At 40.4% G+C, this 18709-nt stretch overlaps 1 protein-coding gene across 7 annotated transcripts in view; it reads right to left on the reverse strand.

The window, feature by feature from the left end:
- RBPMS (RNA binding protein, mRNA processing factor) overlaps window positions 1-18709 on the reverse strand; it is a 192131-nt gene that overhangs the window by 104991 nt on the left and 68431 nt on the right. For all 7 annotated transcript variants that reach the window (XM_081221219.1, XM_081221220.1, XM_081221216.1 and 4 more), the window contains exons 2-4: window positions 7808-7885; window positions 4702-4740; window positions 2913-2975 (exon numbers count right to left, since the gene is read on the reverse strand). In XM_081221219.1, the coding sequence (XP_081077345.1) occupies window positions 2913-2975; window positions 4702-4740; window positions 7808-7885 (180 nt within the window). The remainder of the gene's footprint in view (window positions 1-2912; window positions 2976-4701; window positions 4741-7807; window positions 7886-18709) is intronic.

Genomic DNA, 18709 nt, shown 5'->3' on the forward strand with positions numbered 1-18709 from the left:
TGGGGTTTTCATCGTTGGCAGGAAGAGCCAGAGATGGTTTATTCCCACCTCTGCTCAGGGTCCTTACTGCCAGGCCTGCTTTGCTTCCTGTGTGTGTTTCTTCTTAAAATTTCCACAAATCAAATTTTTACTAAACCAGACTATAACTGTCAATATCACTGTAACTTGATTTACATTCCAAAATTATAAACAAATCCTAAAAATAATTTGATAGTTGGGATTATCATCCCCCCCTTCCATTAGCATGGAGAATGGAAAACTACTGGTATAGAAATTATAACTTTGTGTGAAGGGTAAAGGATAGGTTAGATATTTTGCTGGCGGGTTAAAGAATGGATGGGGTTTCTAGTCATATGGATTAATGGGACCACAGATAACCTGAAGGGAAGTCTGGGTTTGGGTTATTTTTAGCTTAATTTGAGAGTTTTTGCTATAAAACCAAAATATACTGTATTTACTTTAGAAGATTTAACGAACACCCTGATAAAAGTTCAATGTTACCACTTAATTCAATCTGAGCATGTTTTTCCATAAAATTATCAAACTGACTAAAGCATACTACAAAAATTGAAGAAAATAAATGGATTTAAAAATCATTTAAAGTCATTTTGGGAAAAGACTTAATACTAATAACTGAACCAGACAGGAACCAAGACAGGGAAACAATAAGAAGAGAAGCTCTAAACATGGACAAGTGGTTTATAACATTGTGAACTACTCTATATAAAGGAACTTACTGGATTGAGGCTTACGTTTCTCAATAGTGGAACAAAACAAAACACTACAACATGGAACTTTCCCCCAAAGGAATGTGAGGAAAAGCTTTTAAGAGAAGCTGGACAAATGACACGAGGAAAAAATTTTGTAATGGCTATGAGCATCGGATGTTTTTAATTCACCAGGTTAGAAAAAATGATCGTGAAAAGAGCATGTCAGGTCACAGAGATGTGTCAGTTTCATGATTAAATACATTACCCTGAATGGGCCCATTTTCCCTGCAGAGACAAGAAACCCTGCTCCACGGTCATGTACCAAACTTTACTGTGGGCATTTGTCCTAGACAATGTGATTTAAATAGTCTGTCATTGCAGCAACATTCCATGGAACAAGCAAACAGCAAGAAGTTACATAAAGTAGACAGAACTAAGACACAGGAGGCTTCCTTGTAGTTGTAGCTCTAAGGCTGTACTTTCTGACTGAGCCATCCATCCTCTCTGGTCTCAGTTCTCTTAACTGAAAGAGGACAGTTTCTAAGGTACAAAAACCTCTAATACTTTTATATAAAAGTTACAAATATCGAGAAAGAGATGACCCAGGACCTTAATAGATGCTCTAAACTCACAAGTCAACCTCTGAGCAGAAGAAAGCTCAGGTATAATATGCCACAGGTAAATCTTAAGAGTTGCTCTTCTTAGGTCCACAGAATAGAAAAGAACGAGACCTGTTTCACTTGGAGTTCTTCCCAAGTTATTAATATATGAGCAACAAACACTGAGCCTAAAACCAGACCTTAGGACAAGAGAGCATAATGATCTTGGGCCAGCTGGCACAGGAATGGGCTTAAACACCTCTATCACAATGTTACTGCATGTCTCAATACCGGTTATGTGTAATGATACAACCCTCAGTACTAAGAAAAAGTGAAATGATATTAGCTATACTCTGCCTAGTAAGGCAAGGAAACACAGTTTGACTATGACCATTTAAACATCTAAAAAATAAACTTCTGTTAAAAAAGATCAAGCTATAAACAACCCACCTTAAAAACCTACTGTTTTTCAGACAGTGGGTCAGTGACATGTTTCTACACAGAGCAGAGACAATGAAAGGCAATGGAAAGCCCATTGGGTGAATAAGCTTCAGCTGCTGTTATTTCCTTTATAAGAACAAGAAAAAGAAGCTGGTGAAAACTTCAATTTGGAAGGACCCAGAATATTTCTGCATTTAGAAAGATGCCTCCTGGGGAAATGCAAATTGGTGCAGCCACTATGAAAAACAGTATGGAGGTTCCTCAAAAAACTAAAAACAGAGCTACCATATGACCCAGCAATCCCACTCCTGGGCATATATCTAGACAAAACTATAATTCAAAAAGATACATGTACCCCCATGTTCATAGAAGCGCTATTCATAATAGTCAAGACATGGAAATAACCTAAATGTCCACTGACAGATGAATAAAGAAGATGTGACACACATATACAACGGAATAGTACTCAGCTATAAAAAAGAATGAAAAAATGCCATTTGCAGCAACATGGGTGGACCTAGAGAATATCATACTAAGTGAAGTAAGTCAAACAGAGAAAGACAAATATCATATGATACTGCTTATAAGCAGAACCTAAAAAAAATGAACCTACTTACAAAATGCTTACAAACCAAATACAGGTATCTCTATTCAATTATAGTTGACTATCTTTTATTATACCACAATGCAGAACGTCTTCTCGGAAAGCAGTATATGCAAGTTTTTAATCAATCAGAATAAAGACTACAACCTGTAAATTTGTTTGTTTTTTTAAGCCACATACCTTATACAAAAAACCTCATGTGTTAAGGAAAGCCAAGATTTTGATCTGTTCTTGACTTAGGCTTAGCCACTGAGAGTATAATGATGGCCAAACTAAACCGTACATCACCATGGGATGTGACTGGGCTGAATAAAGACCCACATCGTCAGGTATTTTGAGCATTACAGTCAAAGCTAGAGAAGAGCAAAGTGGTACTTAATAGTTTGCACATCTAACCACAATTTTAGGAAAAATCTCTTTAGAGGGCTAATTAATTAATCCCTTGCTATTAGATCGAGCAGTCATATTCCTTCCATTTGATTTCCTGTCCAAAGAGGTTCTATTACTTCCTACCACCTCATAAGGAAGCCCCCAAAGATTAACATCATTAGTACTTACATTCAAAGCATTCTTTGCAGCTTCTGCTTCTGAGCGACTGTCAAAACTGACAAAACCTACGGGCTAAGGAAAGAAAAAGAAATATGAAAAAAACAGTATCAGGGGATGTCTATTTTTCTGGGTCAAAGGTGATATCAAACTGAAGAGCTAAGATACAGAAATCACCACAGGCAATGGGCAGAAACAAGAACGCCAGTCCAGAAGAATCATGACTCAGTGGCTTAGCCAAATTTCTAACATGAATCAAAGGGATTGTGAGGGTGGTTCTTCAAGGGCACAGCTGGAGATTTAGAGAATCATAAAAAAAAAATCTAGAAGGGGCTGGAAGGTGAGCAGCAGTGAACAAGGGAACAGAGGAAAACTTGGGTGGAAAGGTTCTACTTTCCTAAATTGAATTCACTGTACCTCAGTTTCTTCATCTTTTAAAATGGAAAGAGAACCAAATCACCTTTTGGTACACTGTAAGTGCAAGGAATATAATGACACAATGATAAAAGCCCTGTATTCTCACTGCATGATCAAAATTATATCGTGAACATTTTAATCTCAAATCCCAAGGGATGCCTTTACAAAGCTGTGTGTTTAATTAGGTGTATAAACCATACTGTTCCAACTAAAGAGAGGGGTCACAATTCTTTTGGACTTAGTATCTTTCAGTTCAGAAGGATGGTTGCAACATAGCTTATTCTCTGATGAACCAGAGAATACCTTATTGAGAGATGAAAAGTGACCCAGAGGGAGGATGCTGGTTGCTCAGCATTTGGGGGGAAAAAAAAAAAAGCACATAGCTACAAATTTTCAAGACACTTGCAGAAACTATCAGGGTCATTGGTTACTACCTCCATTCTGTACCTTTTATGCTCCATTCTAGACCTGAGACTCTGCCTGTGGTTATTAAGGATTTAAGAGACAGGCTGATTCTTCGTCATCAAATTCCCATACCAATTGTGAATGAAAAGTTTGCCTGTTTAACTTTATTAAAAACAAAAAAACAAAAAAAACACCCAGGGGCTTCCCTGGTGGCGCAGTGGTTGAGAGTCCGCCTGCCGATGCAGGGGACACGGGTTCGTGCCCCTATCCCGGAAGATCCCACATGCCGCGCAGCGGCTGGGCCCGCGAGCCATGGCCGCGGAGCCTGTGTGTCCCGAGCCTGTGCTCCGCAACGGGAGAGGCCACAGCAGTGAGAGGCCCGCGTACAGTAAAAAAAAAAAAAAAAAAAAAAACACCCAGGAAAAAATTGGCAATAAAAGTGAACTTGGATAATAATCAATAATCTTTTGAATATACGGATCAATCCCAATATAACTATGCTGGATGCATTATATTTACCTTCCTTGAGGATAGTCTCAGACACTCCAGCTGGAGGCTATGGAATTAGGAATCACTTTCCTGTGCTAATTCTTAATCAATCTCACCCTTAATTTTAGAGCAACAACAACAAAAAAAATAAAATCTTAATGGAAAAAAGGAAAAAAAAAAATTGTCGAGGGCTTCCCTGGTGGCGCAGTGGTTGAGAGTCCGCCTGCCGATGCAGGGGACACGGGTTTGTGCCCCGGTCCAGGAGGATCTGGCATGCCACGGAGCGGCTGGGCCCGTGAGCCATGGCCGCTGAGCCTGCGCGTCCAGAGCCTGTGCTCTGCAACGGGAGGGGCCACAACAGTGAGAGGCCCGCGTACCGCAAAAAAAAAAAAAAAAAAAAAAGAAGTCAAGCCCTAGTAACATTCCTGAAGAAAGCCAATCCAAACTTACTGGGGACGTGATCATTTATGTGCAAGTCTGAAATTCTTACCTGCTTAGATGTGAGCTTTATAAGAGAACCCTCGTAGCCCTGAAAATAAAGAACCAAATTTAGACCAGAAATAAAGAGTAATAGGAGGAAAGAGCAATTGTAATAGCATCCTGCTCAAGTGAAAATGAGTCCTTTATGACTACTGACCAACTCTTCTCACAAATGCCTGTTAACTGGGAAGACAAATTTTATACACACATGCACGCATGATGTATACGCCAATCTTGGCATACTTGGGCCTAAAAGAAATCAAGCCCTGAAATTCATGCACTTATGTTTCTTATCTCTATATTTTCATGAAATTCAGAAAAGAAACATAAGTGCATGAATTCATGAAAATATATAGAGAAAAGAAACATAAGTGCATGAATGCACTTATGCATAGGAAAATGGTGTCTATGTCGACAGCAGGTCTTTTTCATTTTATAGAACTAGGAGAGGGAAGGGGATAAATTAAGTTAGGAAGGTCTGAGTGTGTGACGACTTGGTCATATGTTTGCTATAAAACAATAAAACATTAAGATCGTACTTGGTAGAACTTAATGAAAATTTCAAAACTTCCAGGAAAGGTTAAATAGGCAGTGATGCTAAAATCTGTGGAGTTCTTTTGCTTATTTATTGCCGCCATCAGTTTTCGCATTGGTATTCTGATTGGGAGATGCGAAAATTCCCTGTTGAGTTTTTACCCCAGCTCATCCTCAAGGAAGATGGAAACACTCCTTTCACTCCCTCCCTTAAGCCCTCCCGGCTCCCCAGGATAAGGATAACAAAGTCTGTTTATTTCTGAAAATAATCAATGACTGTTAGCTTGCACTGATGGATGACACAGGAGGGGAAAAAACAACACTTGACATGATTGACCACCACACGTATCACTGTAGAGACAGATCTGCAGACGAGGGTCAGACTCTGGGGACTTTAATTAAAAGAGGGTTAGCAGGAATGTACCAGGGTCCTGACTTCAGCGTTCGGGTTTCTGGGCAGGATGTTGGGATTGATTCATCCTCCTACTTTCCCAGCAGAGAACTATGTTACTAATTAGCTACTGTAAACATTTTACCTCAAAGGCCTTGAGCTCTTCTAGCCAGAGAGGCCGTGATTCACAACCCTGCCTCTTCCTTTTTCAAGGTGCTCTCACTCTCTGAAAATCCTGAAGGTTTAAACACCCCGAAGCCCTCAGAGGCAAAGGACAAATGGATATTTCACTCAAGTAAAAGAGTAGGGATATACTGTCCTCTCGAGTCACAAAAAGAGAAGTAGTATCAAATAATAGGTCAGGGCTTCCCTGGTGGCGCAGTGGTTGAGAGTCCACCTGCCGATGCAGGGGACACAGGTTCGTGCCCCGGTCCGGGAAGATCCCACGTGCTACGGGGCGGCTGGGCCCGTGAGCCATGGCCGCTGAGCCTGTGAGTCTGGAGCCTGTGCTCCGCAACAGGAGAGACCTCAACAGTGAGAGGCCCGCGTACAGAAAAAAAATAATAATAATAGGTCAGATGAGGGATGACGGCTTGGGTTTGAATCCTGGCCGTGCCATTTATGATGTGTGTAAACTCGAGCAAAATGTATTCAACTGTTCCAAGTTTCATTTTCCTTATTTGAAAAAAATGAGGCTAACCCACTTTAAAGGGCTGTGATGAGAATTAAATGAGGTAATTCTTAAGGGACTTGTTGGCTCAATCTCTCTGTGTGTATACAAAAACATAACTATTGTGTCCTTTACGAGGATCCGTTAGCTTTAAAAAGTCCTCATCCTACAGAAGAGACAGACAGTAAAAACTACAACCCTGCAGAAGAAACTCGGGAAATTCTATAAAGCTGGCACTCTCCCCACAACACCTTCTCTTTCTTTCCCACTTCCCCTAGCTAACCTCATGGCTAACCTTTCTGCTTCCCTCTGTAATGTCATCATTACTGTTGCATTAAAAGCAGAGCTGTCAGAATGGAGTTACGTCCATTATTACAGGCTGCCTTTGGGGCACATAAACTAGACTGTTTTATCTTTGTTGGTTCTAACTGGCTGCCCGCTCAACCGCCCTTCTCGTTCTACTACCCAACTGTTTTCAGCTGTCACATGCCACTCTCTGCCCCTAAGAAGCTAGATACTGTCCCTCAACCTGTCTTGCCTCTGTGGCTGGGGTCCTGCTTCAAATCAGGATGGATCTTTCACCATCAATCAAGATGGCCCATCACGTGATCCTAAGTGTGGCCCTGGCCAGGCACTGTCGCTGACATGTCCTCAGCTGACGTGACCAGGCCAGACACAGGCCCTGAATCTGTCATGACTTCCAGGTTCACTCCTTGAGAGCCAAGGCCTTTGGCTCACATCATGCCCAGTCCCAGCTGTCTTCTACCCTCCAAAGGCTAATCTTCAAGGTTTCTCCTTGGAGCATGGTTATTTCAGCTTTAGTTCAATTTCCTGTTAAATTTTCAATCCCAGCTACGTCAATTATCTCTAAAGTAGTTTTATCTTGATAGTCACAGTGGACAGACAACTTGCATTAAATATTTCACTAAGCAACAGGAAAGATTTCCCTCAACTCATACCAAGCAATTCTTTAAAATTTTGTTTTACTGTTTTTGCAACTTTGGACATTTTGCCCATGGAAAAAATAATGGTGTTAGGTTCCCAGTCTAGTTCATAAAAGCCTACTTAACCTATTATGTCTCCAAACAATAGTATTAACAGCAGTATTTCAACTGATAAGGAACCTCCTAGGGATAGGGCTTGACTTTTACTGCATTTGAAATATAAATACAGAATAAGTCATTGATGGTATTTTTGGTGATCTGTACTCAGAAGAACACCCCTAATTGGCAAGAGGATAAACGGGGAGGACACTAAAGCTGTTCGGTAGAACAGAAACAGATGCATGTCCACGTCGGTCAGAGACTTCTCCAGATTAGCTACTGGGAGGACAAAAGGCAGTTTCAGTCTTTCCAAAGTGAAAATGTACATTAGGACGGAGTTGTCAAATCTCCTTTACTCACTAACCTTTTAAAAACAGTGGTTTCACAAACATTTCATTTCTTTCTCCAAAAAGCCCCATGAAGCTTATACACACACTCTTTGTCTCCTTTTACAATTTCTGACAGATAGGAAAAGTACCTTAAATGGTCTGAAAAGCAGATACAGCTCCCGAGGTTTGATATCCAGAGGGAGACCACTGACAAAGAGAGTCCGGACCTGGAAGATAAATACAAGAAGTGATCAAGGGAGTGGACAGTCATAGCACAGCTCACCCGCAATCCCCAAAACACATTTCTTCAAATATTCCTCAACTCCCACCTAATTCGTGCTCTCTCCATGACACAATGACTACTCTAATGTTAAGATGCCATTAAGCCAACTCTTGAGTAGCTCTGCGTGAATTATCAGAGTGAATCACTTCTAGCTGATTTAAATTTACAAACTGACTTCTCCTTTCCTAGCCATTGCCTGGTTCTAAAAATGTGAGGGGAAAAGAGGGTCCATAATTAAAACATTAGCTTAAGGAAAACAAAAATGTCACGAGGACAGTAAATCTACCACTCCCCTCCGCTCTAATCAAATGAACACAGAATGTGATTCAAAAATACAACTGAACCAATTTTTTTCTCCTACTTGTCTCGTCATTGCTTCCCTCATTGGCATTGATAATTACAGTAATTTTAATAAATGTAGAAGTTTATTAAACAATTGAAATGTGTCTAAATAGTAGCTAAATGCATAACCCTGTGTCTGTTCAGTTCTGAAACAGCAGGGCAGACTTGGCTGCACCGTTAAGGGCTACGGTACAAAATATGTACTTAATGTGTACTAAAATACAGAACACAGATGACATTTCCAGCTGGGAGGATCAGAGTAAACGTGTGGGCATCTGAATGGAAACTTCAAGGATAGGTAGGATTTTACCACATAGATATAAAAAGGTGAGGTGGGGACGAGGCACAGGCAGAAAAAAAGCATTAACCAAGGCAATGATGAGGGGGATGAGAGTGCAGTGTATTCTGGGAGAAGGGGAGCCAAAAGTGAACAGGGAGCGGAGGATCAAACCGAGGGGGGATGACGTCATTGGCTCAGGAATATGGTCTTGATTCAATAGGCAAGGAGTAAACGCTGAATCATCATCACTACCACATTATGGTTCTACTTATTTTAGTGAGTCTTTAGTCAGACCCACCCACCCCCAGCTTTGAGATATAGTTGACACATAATATTAAGTTTCAAATGTACTTTTTGATCTAATAAACTTTTATGTACATTTCAAAATGATTACCGCTACAGCATTAGCTAACACCTCCAACATACCACAAAATTACCATTTCTCTTTTTGTGATGACAACATCTAAGACCTCTCTCAGCAACTTTCAAGTACATCTATATTACAGTACCTTAAATATACTCACAATACTGTGCATTAGATTCCCCAAAACTCGCTCAGCTTCTAACTGGAAGTCTGTATCCTTAGGTCAACATCTGCCCATTTTCCTCACCCTCCAGATCCAGGGAACTAACTATTCTACTCTGTTTTTATGAGTTCGGGTTCACCCCCATGTTTTCTATTCCTCTTCTCTACTCAAGCTGATACAACATGATCGAGTTCCTCACTAGAAATCACGTTACTACTCAAAGGGAAAAAAAAAAAATCAATGCTCAGTTGTAAACCATGTATAATTATGGAAGATTTTTCCTTGGTGAGAAATACGGAGAATATTTTCTAGACTCCTAATACTTTCCATTGATTCTGGCTTGAAGAAGCACAAGCTTCTTGGCAAGCAAGACCCTTTGGTTGATCCAGCACAGTATATGGTAAAACGTCATGCCATTTGCATGTAGGTGTACAATAAACACTACGATCAAGTAAACAGCCCCAGAATCATGAGTGCCTTTCTATTATTTGCTTCTCTTTATATTTTAGACAGCTTTGTTGAGGTATAATTGACATATAAACTGTACATCGTGCTTTACAATAAGTTTTGACATATGTATAACCTGTGAAACCATCACAGCAATCAAGATAATGAACATATCCATCACTGCCCCCAAAAAGTTTCCTTATCTCCTGCTCCTTTAATCTTCCTTCTACCTTGTCCTACTATCCTCATCCCCACGCAATCACTCATCGGCATTCTGTCACTACAGATTAGTATGTATGTTCTAAAGTTTCATACAAATGGAGCCATAAAGTAGGTATCCTTTTTCGTCCGACTTCTTTCACTTTAGCATAATTATTTTGAGATTCATCCACGGTGCTGCATGTAACAATAGTCTATTTTTATTTCTGAGTAGTATTCTGTGGTATGAACACTCACAGTTCATTTATCCATTCACTTGTTTATGAGACATCAGGGTTATCTCTCGTTTTGGGCTTTTACAAATAAAATGACTATGAACGTTCATGTATCGATTTGTACAGGTCTTTGTGTGGACATATGTTTTCTTTCTTCTCGGATAAATAGCTGAAAATGGAATAGCTGGAGGATATATGGTACATGCTTAAACTTTTAAAAATCTGCCCTTCAATTCCTTGTTTTATAGCCTAGAACATGATAAATGTTCTGTGTGTATGTAAAATAAATGTATATTCTGTTGCTGTTGGGTACAGTGTTTTATAAATTTCAATGAAGGTCAAGTTTGTTGTTCAGTATACCTTTTGCCTCCCCCCCATTCTCTCTCAACTTTGCCAGTGATAAACACTCTTTCCACAGAACTTTCTCTATCAAAGCTGCTAAGGCTGAATTACTGACAGCTGCCGAAGACATACACAAGGGACTTCTGCTATCCTGTGTGCCCTCTCTGCTATCCACATCCCTCTTCCCACATTCCAGAAGGTGAACACCATGTGTTCTACTTGGCTGCTCCGGCCACGACAACCTGGACAGAGAGGGAATCCCAGCTTCCACTCATTCAGATTCTGTTGAGTGCCCATTGTATCTGGCACTATACCAGGGGCTGAATGGATTACACAGAGTTCCATGGAAATAGTGATAAGCAGATCCTGTGTTTTAATCACTGTAGTACCATTTGTCCAGCAGGGAAGCTTAGCCATGTGACAGGTATCAATTAGGATCTGGGGAGTTAACTCAGGAAATTAACTACCATTTATAGCACTATCCTAAAGAAAAAGGCTTTAGAAACTTGCAAGTCAAACAATTTATTAAAAAAAAAAAAAAACAGTAGAAATCTGGGAGTTAAATGAAAATTACTTGATATAAATTAAGGTTCATCTACATCCATAAAATGTATTATGCAACCAATAAAAATTATGTTCAAGGAAAAAGTACATTCAGTTTTATTCTATAAAACAAAAAGCCAACACATGTATGTATATGGAAAGGGGGAAAAATACGCTGTAGGATATATATGCCAAAAGGTTTATATCTACATTACTTAGTACTGAATGGTGGAATAATAAGTGATTTTTCTTTTTTTCTTGGCTGTGCCGTGTGGCACGAGGGATCTTGGTTCCCCGACCAGGGATTGAACCCATGCCCCCTGTAATGCAAGCACAGAGTCTTAACCACTGGACCTCCAGCGAAGTCCTAATAAGTGATTCTGATGTTTTTTATTAGCTTATTTGTATTTTCTATCTTTCTATAATTGTTTTAGAGACTATAAATGTATTGTTAGGTTGAGAACAGCCTACATTTTTTATTACTTTATTTAGGAAACCATAAATAATGTCAATATTTGTATCAATAAAAATTGTGAAGTTTATAGAGAAAACTTTTTTATATATTTCAGAATTAGAAGATTCTTATCTCAGTATCTCAACAAAAAAAAACTGTTAAACATTAAAAAAAAAAAAAAAAAAAAAAACCCAAAAAAACCACTGAACTGATAGGCCTAAATTTGCCTCTTGCCCGTGGATTAAAAAGAGACTCAAGGCCACTCTGTTTTGTTCATCAAATTAGAGGCAACTAAGATGTCTGACACTTTATTTATACATGGACATGAATTACATTTCTTAGACTCTAGTGAAGCCCATTATTGTCTCAGAAACCTGCCAAGACATCTTATCTCTCAATGAAGAGCTATTCTCTCCTCTGACAGAACAGACAGACTGGCTAGGAGAAACAACTCTTAAATACTTACATTATGAAGTTATGAGGACAACTAAAGGTCTCTGAAATCCAAATGCTTGGAATCTATGTGTTCTGAATCCTTTCTAGACCTCCTCGGACTGGGAAACTTCATTAAGTTAAAAAAAAAAATCACAGATAATGAATGGGAAAAAAAAACCTCTTCCTGAATATCTAATTCATGCTTTTCTATGGTAACTGGGACCTAAAATCACGGGGATGTTTTAAAACATTTTAGTTTCCCTACTCTTCTCACCACCACTCGTTTTATCTGAGCCATTAAATAATAAAGCACTTCTGGGTTTTGCCTTTGCTATGTCTATGGAAATCGCAAAGGTTAGACATGATTTTTTTTTTTTTTTTTTTTTTGGCCATGCCGTGCGGCATGGGGGATCTTAGTTTCCCAACCAGGGATCGAAACTGCGCCCCTGGCAGTGGAAGCGTGGAGTCCTAGCCACTGGACCACCAGGGAAGTCCCTAGACATGATTTTTTTTTTGAGAATCGATTGTTTAATCCACATTGATTGATAGTAAATCAAATAGATCAGAGGAAAAAGGCAATCTAATTCTGAATTTAATTGGCCATTCGGTTAGTCAAATACCATGTGACTGCACGTGTGGACATGTAAAAGACATCTGCTCTGTCTGCTGGATTCCCTGATTGCCAGCAGTGCCGGGCCAACAGCCTCTGCCTGAGGGCAGAAATACATGCAAAGAGCCCCGAGTATATGCCCATCAACAGTGCAGGAGGGTTCCCTTTCCTAGACATGATTCTTGCTTGCAGGCAGCTTACTGTCACTGAAGGAATATGCAGCTTTCTGTGACAAGAGAAAGCTTAGCTCATTCACAGAGTAAACAATTAGAACCCAAACAATGAGATAAACGTTTAAGAGACATGTAAGACCCATGATCAAATACTCAGAAAAAAGCGCCCCCAGACAAATGAATGACGCCGAATGAACTTTGTCGCAGGTCAATCGTTTTCCAGGGCAACCCTTAATTTAACAGCATTGTCTACGGACACAGATGTGCCTGGCACTACGCCTTTAGCGTTGCAGATGTTTACTTTATCAGACACATGGGGAAACACATTTCTTAGTCAAGGACACAACATGCCTCATAGAAGTTCAAGATGTGAAGCTGCTGACAGCTCTGTCCCAAAGGGACGCTAATGGATTCTGTGGATGTACCTCCAACTTCATTTCTACCCCAACAGGATTGAAAGAATAAATGCTAGGAGAAATCGTCCTGTGCGGGTCAGTTAGAGCAAAGGCCTTCTTGGCTCAGCCGTTATCAACCATTCCTGCAGAGGCCACAGTTACATTTTGGATAACACCAGCTGAGTGTTCTTAAATGGCACTGCTAGCTCCCATGGGGAAAGACAAGCCACACTTCAGTGACTGACTTCTAAACTCTAATTCAGTAAGTAAAGTCACTGTGTCAGTCTTGGGCTTTCCTGGACAGAAAGGCCAAAACAGGCCCTGAAATGGAAACGCCCTCCCTTTAACAAAGAACATGCATGATCTTGTAGGTAATCTAGACATTAAAATAAAAACCAATAGACAAATGCTTGTTCATTTCAGTATACAGTAGAGAATAATCATGCACACTTTTCAGCAAGCGGCCAGATCCAGTAAACACACAGTGTCCCAAGACTATGGGCATTTTCTGTGGACATTTTAATCATTTATAAAAAGGTCTTAAACATCATCTCTAGCTGCTATGAGCTGACCTCTTGAGGTTCCTCTTAAATTCTAGGATTGGGAAAGGCAACTTCACATTTTCTAATGACTCAAGAATAACTGTATAATCATTTATTTGAAATATCCTAAAACCCATGGGGGCGCTTCTATGATCATCTATCTTCTGCAAACTTTCTCTCCACCTATCCACATTCTCACACATACAAAATGTAGACTCCAAAAGCAGCTTTCAAATGCGTTGTATGTCTAAATCATTCTTTTGGTGTAACTTTTTTTTTGAAACATGCAAGTGGGTTCCCAGGTAAGACCTTGCAGTGGGCATTTTAGAGGGTGAAAGTGCTTTTCTGGGTAGCGTGTAGCACAGTCCTAAGCACACAGTATACAATTTTCCCTTGATTTTAGAAATCTACAGAGTAACATTGTATTCATGGGAAACAGTAAGTGTTTGCTTGTCAGCGCCTCTGGTGATGACACGGCAACAAAATGAGGTGATAATACTTCCCAGTCACAATCATATCAGTACCGTTACAACATCAAATGATAAACACCCATGTGACAAAAAGGCAGAAAAAATTAACGTTGTAAGAGACAAATTTAGATGAAAAAGAGAAATGAGACAAAAAAACAAGGGAGAAAAATGAAAAACAGACGGAAATCGCATAAAAATCGCAGGCATAAAAAGTCATAAACGGACCACAGAAAATTCAGGACTGTGCACCTATGAACAAGGAGAGAACGATCAGTACATGGGAAACAGTAAAATCACTCACGTTTCTACTAATGACGACTGAAACATACTTTTTGTTTGCTTAAGTAAGTCCAATTTCAAAGGTAAATGAGTAACTCACAAAAAGTTTGAGAAAATGCTCAAACTCTTGCACATTTAAAATGGTGAGGAGAGGGCTTCCCTGGTGGCGCAGTGGTTGAGAGTCTGCCTGCCGGTGCAGGGGACACGGGTTCGTGCCCCAGTCCGGGAAGATCCCATATGCCGCGGAGCGGCTGGGCCCGTGAGCCATGGCTGCTGAGCCTGTGCTCCACAACGGGAGGGGCCACAACAGTGAGAGGCCCGTGTACCGCAAAAAAAAAAAAAAAAAAAAAAAAAAAACACACAAGAAAAATAAAATGGTGAGGAGATATCCTTATCTACTGATACGGAACAAGGTTTCTGATTATTAAGTAAAAAAGCAAACACCAGAAATTGCCCATAATCCCACTAATTCTTTCAGTGTTTTTAAGTACATACGCAGGTAAAAAAAAAAAAAAAAAAGGTGCTAAAAGAATATATACCGCGTTAACTATTAAGTTAATAGTGGGGAGGGAAGGTGGGATTACAAAGAACTTTCATTTTTATGTTTATGCCCTCTGGCATTTAAATATTTATAAGCACAAACTATTTCTTAAAAAAAAAAAAAAAGAACAAACACAAGCCCAAATAGATCTCCTTTCTTTGAAAATATAAACCTTGGGTCCTTCCCATCCACTTTTGTCCTTAGAAATTCTCATCTTCTGCCTGTCCTTGCTCCAAAGGGACAAACTCGATTCTAGTAGAAATATACATTTACGTAACTTGCTTCACATTTCAACTCTGACCATCAGTGAGTGTTTCTTTGTACTTACTCTAAAAATAAAATCTAACCCGAAAAAGGGCACTAGTGACTCTAAGCTAAGGCCCTAGGCGCAGGAGCATCCATCCTAGCTTCAGTCAAAGGGGTGTTCTTGTTTTGTGATCAACCTACTTTTCACTAGGACAAGAACAGAGGAATCACTCACTTTCCAACATCCAAGAAGTGCCTTATCTCTTCTGAGACCATGAAATAAACGTGGTTTCAGGGGCAGAGAAGTTAAAAAGAGCTCCATGTATGTGCGGCAGTATAAGTCCCATAGAGCTGGGTTGTTTAAACACACGAGGCTGGGGCAGGGGATCTGTGTGTTCCAGAGCCCTGTAAGTTTTACGCTCTGATTAAATAATAATAATAATAAATTATTTTATTCTTTTTAAATAAAGTGTAAGTAGATTTAGTTCTTTGCTTATTCTATAAGCACCAGCTGAAAACCCAAACTGCAAGACTGAACCACACTGAGGACTGCTGGTCCTCTCAGTTCCAAAGAAGGCTTTGCTGGCCTGCTATGATTTCCCATTCGTATCTTTTTTTAAAAAATACATTTATTTATTTTGTTTATTTTTGGCTGCGTTGGGTCTTCGTTGCTGTGCACGGGCTTTCTCTAGTTGCGGCAAGCAGGGTCTACTCTTCGTTGCGGTGCACAGGCTGCTCATTGCGGTGGCTTCTCTTGTTGCCACCGGGCTCTACGGGCTCTAGTGCGCGGGCTTCAGTAGTTGTGGAGCACGGGCTTCAGTAGTTGTGGAGCACGGGCTTAGCTGCTCAGCAGCATGTGGGATCTTCCTGGGCCAGGGCTCAAACCTGTGTCCCCTGCATTAGCGGGCAGATTCTTAACCACTGCGCTTACCAGGGAAGTCCTCCCATTCGTACCTTGCCACCACAGAAATGGATTACCACAATCATTAAAATGGCCTGCCAGGTATTTAATTCTGGTTGCAGCTCAGCAGAAACTGACCAGCCTTTGGTCAAGCTCCAGTTTCTTCTTGGTATTGGCTTCAAATTGAATAGGTGGTCAAGTTCCTTTTTCCTGACAATGGCCACCTACTGGACCTAAAGACTTGCTCCTCTTCCAGCCCTGAGAAAGTATGTTTTGGTTCAGGAGGCCAGGTTGCTACAGACACCAAGGACCGACTAACCATAGGATTAAAGGGTCACTATGCTGTTGTTATGGACTCCCAGCTTTGTTTTAGCTTTAAATGGATAATTGTTCTATCCTTTCTAAAGAAAAAAGCCACATAATTACCCACAATGCACGACTCCCCAGTTTTGAGGGATCCACTAGTGTTTGCCCTGAGTGCTATTCAGGTGGATATCCTATCTGTATGACCAAATTGATAGCTTTATTTAGGGCCCATGGGAACCAGGGTCCCTTTGCCAAGGTGATCAGAAAGTTTCCACTAACTTATGAGGGAAAGGAGGAAGACTCAGGGGAGAACATAGTGAAGAAAGAGGAACACCACGTTTCATGAACTCGTAAGTACAGGGCTCAGAAAATGGACAGGGAACTGGGCCACAAGTTAGCACTAGGTACACCATGCTTCTATACTTTCATTCTGGAGGAGCTTATCCCAGTCCAACCCAATATCAATTTAAAATCAGTTGGTCTCAAACTCTCACCTTGATAGGACTTCTTAAAACCAAAGTCTAATCGAGGCCATTCCTCACATCTGTTATATTTTTAAGAGGATAAGACAAATCAAGGATTTCTAGGGTTTGAAACTGCCCAAGTATAGGCAGATGTGTCTGTACACGTGAGTGCTTGACCTCATTAAGACGTTTTCTTAGTGCTGTCAGACACAGAGAGAGGTGGGTACCAGAGACAAATTAGGAATCCAGGGTCTGAATTAGCCTAGATAGGAAACTAGATATATATATATGTGTGTGTGTGCGTGCGTGCGCGCAAGTGAGAACTTAGCCACATTGTTAAGAGATTCACTGAGTGCTGTCAAACACAATACGTGGTTGTTAAGTCCTTCGAGTTCAACAAGAAGTTCCTTATAAAGGCAGGAAGCTTTACCCTTTAGCACCCCATCATGCCTTCTCTAAGTTCCTTTAGTCAATTTTTTGATGGCTTATTCTGTTTTAACACTGGTTAACCCATGGAATCGTACTCTTTATCCAATTACGCTGCACTGCTTACACTGTTAAAATGAGAAGATTTTTAATTGGATACGTTATCCAGTACATTATAAACAGAAGTTTGCATTCTGATGCTGCAAAGTGCAGTTACCCTTAGGGTTTCTTAATCCTATAGTGTACCCTAAAATTGTATGTCAGAAAGATTCCTTGGGCTACCCATAATACAGACTATTCCATGGCCTAACAAAATGAAATATAAGACAAGAATATACAGAAATATTATCAAAATTCTAAGACCTCTCTCTCTTTCTCTTTCGGCATAGTTTGGGTGACTGTCATTTTACAAAGCAGATCTCTTGGGGAAAAAAAATTTTTTTACTTCATTTTACTCCTCCCAAACTGCAGAGGAAAACTATCCCAGATAGCGCAGGGTTCTTCATAGTCACTTAAAGTACTGGAAGAAAATTAGCAGGGGCAAGATTATGGTCCTAACACTGCCCAGGGGTCTAATGCATTTATTGCTTTTGATATCAGTAGTGGACAAACTTCATCTGAGGAAGCTGATCCCACTGTCAACTTTAGCTCACAGTGCATTCTAAATAACCACCAACAATGCACCATAGTTCTAACAACTACAGAAGGTGTGAGAACTACAAAACTAAAAGGCTATGGGAAAAATGTTTGCTTCCCAATGCTTAGTCATGGGAAACTACCCAATATACCCCTTGAAATTCTTTGCTGCTAGGTCAGTACACCTTCAAAATCAAAGTTCTTCCCCACACGACAGTGGTGAGCATCCCAGTACTTAGCAGTAGATGCTAAGTATCTACAGAATGAACTAAATGAGTGAATCTAAGTATTAAGTCACAGTACTAGGAGTGAGGCATAAAAGAGGCAAGTAACCCATAAATATCCAGATGTGAATGAGTATGAAGAAGTGTGTATATTTTTAATGTGTACTCAAGGCAGTAAAGCATATGTAGTAAAAACAAAATGAAACCAAAAAAAAAAAAAAAAAGGACAAAGAAAAGGAGTCACATGGAGCCAGGCTGCTGAAATTTAAACCCTACTTCTCCAACTAGCTATGCACCTTGGACCAGTCACTTGACTTCTCCATTCACAAGTTTGCTCATCTGGAAAATCGAGACAATACTGGTAACCCAGGTGTGGCAGTTTTAAATTATGTCCGCAAAATCTTTGACACTGCTCCATTCATAGCGTAGAACTTAATTCCTTGCCCCTTCAGCACGGGCTTCACTTAGTGACTCACTTCTAATGAACAGAATATGGCTGACGTGACAGTGTGTGACTTCTAGCAACTGGGTAAAAAAAGGCACTGCGGGCTTCCCTGGTGGCGCAGTGGTTGAGAGTCTGCCTGCCGATGCAGGGGACGTGGGTTCGAGCCCTGGTCTGGGAAGATCCCACATGCCGCGGAGCAACTAAGCCAGTGAGCCACAACTGCTGAGCCTGGGCGTCTGGAGCCTGTGCTCCGCAACAAGAAAGGCCGCGACAGTGAGAGGCCCACGCGCCGCAATGAAGAGTGGC

Source organism: Mesoplodon bidens (assembly GCF_964165515.1).
Source record: "Mesoplodon bidens genome assembly, chromosome: 20".
NCBI lineage: Eukaryota > Metazoa > Chordata > Mammalia > Artiodactyla > Ziphiidae > Mesoplodon > Mesoplodon bidens.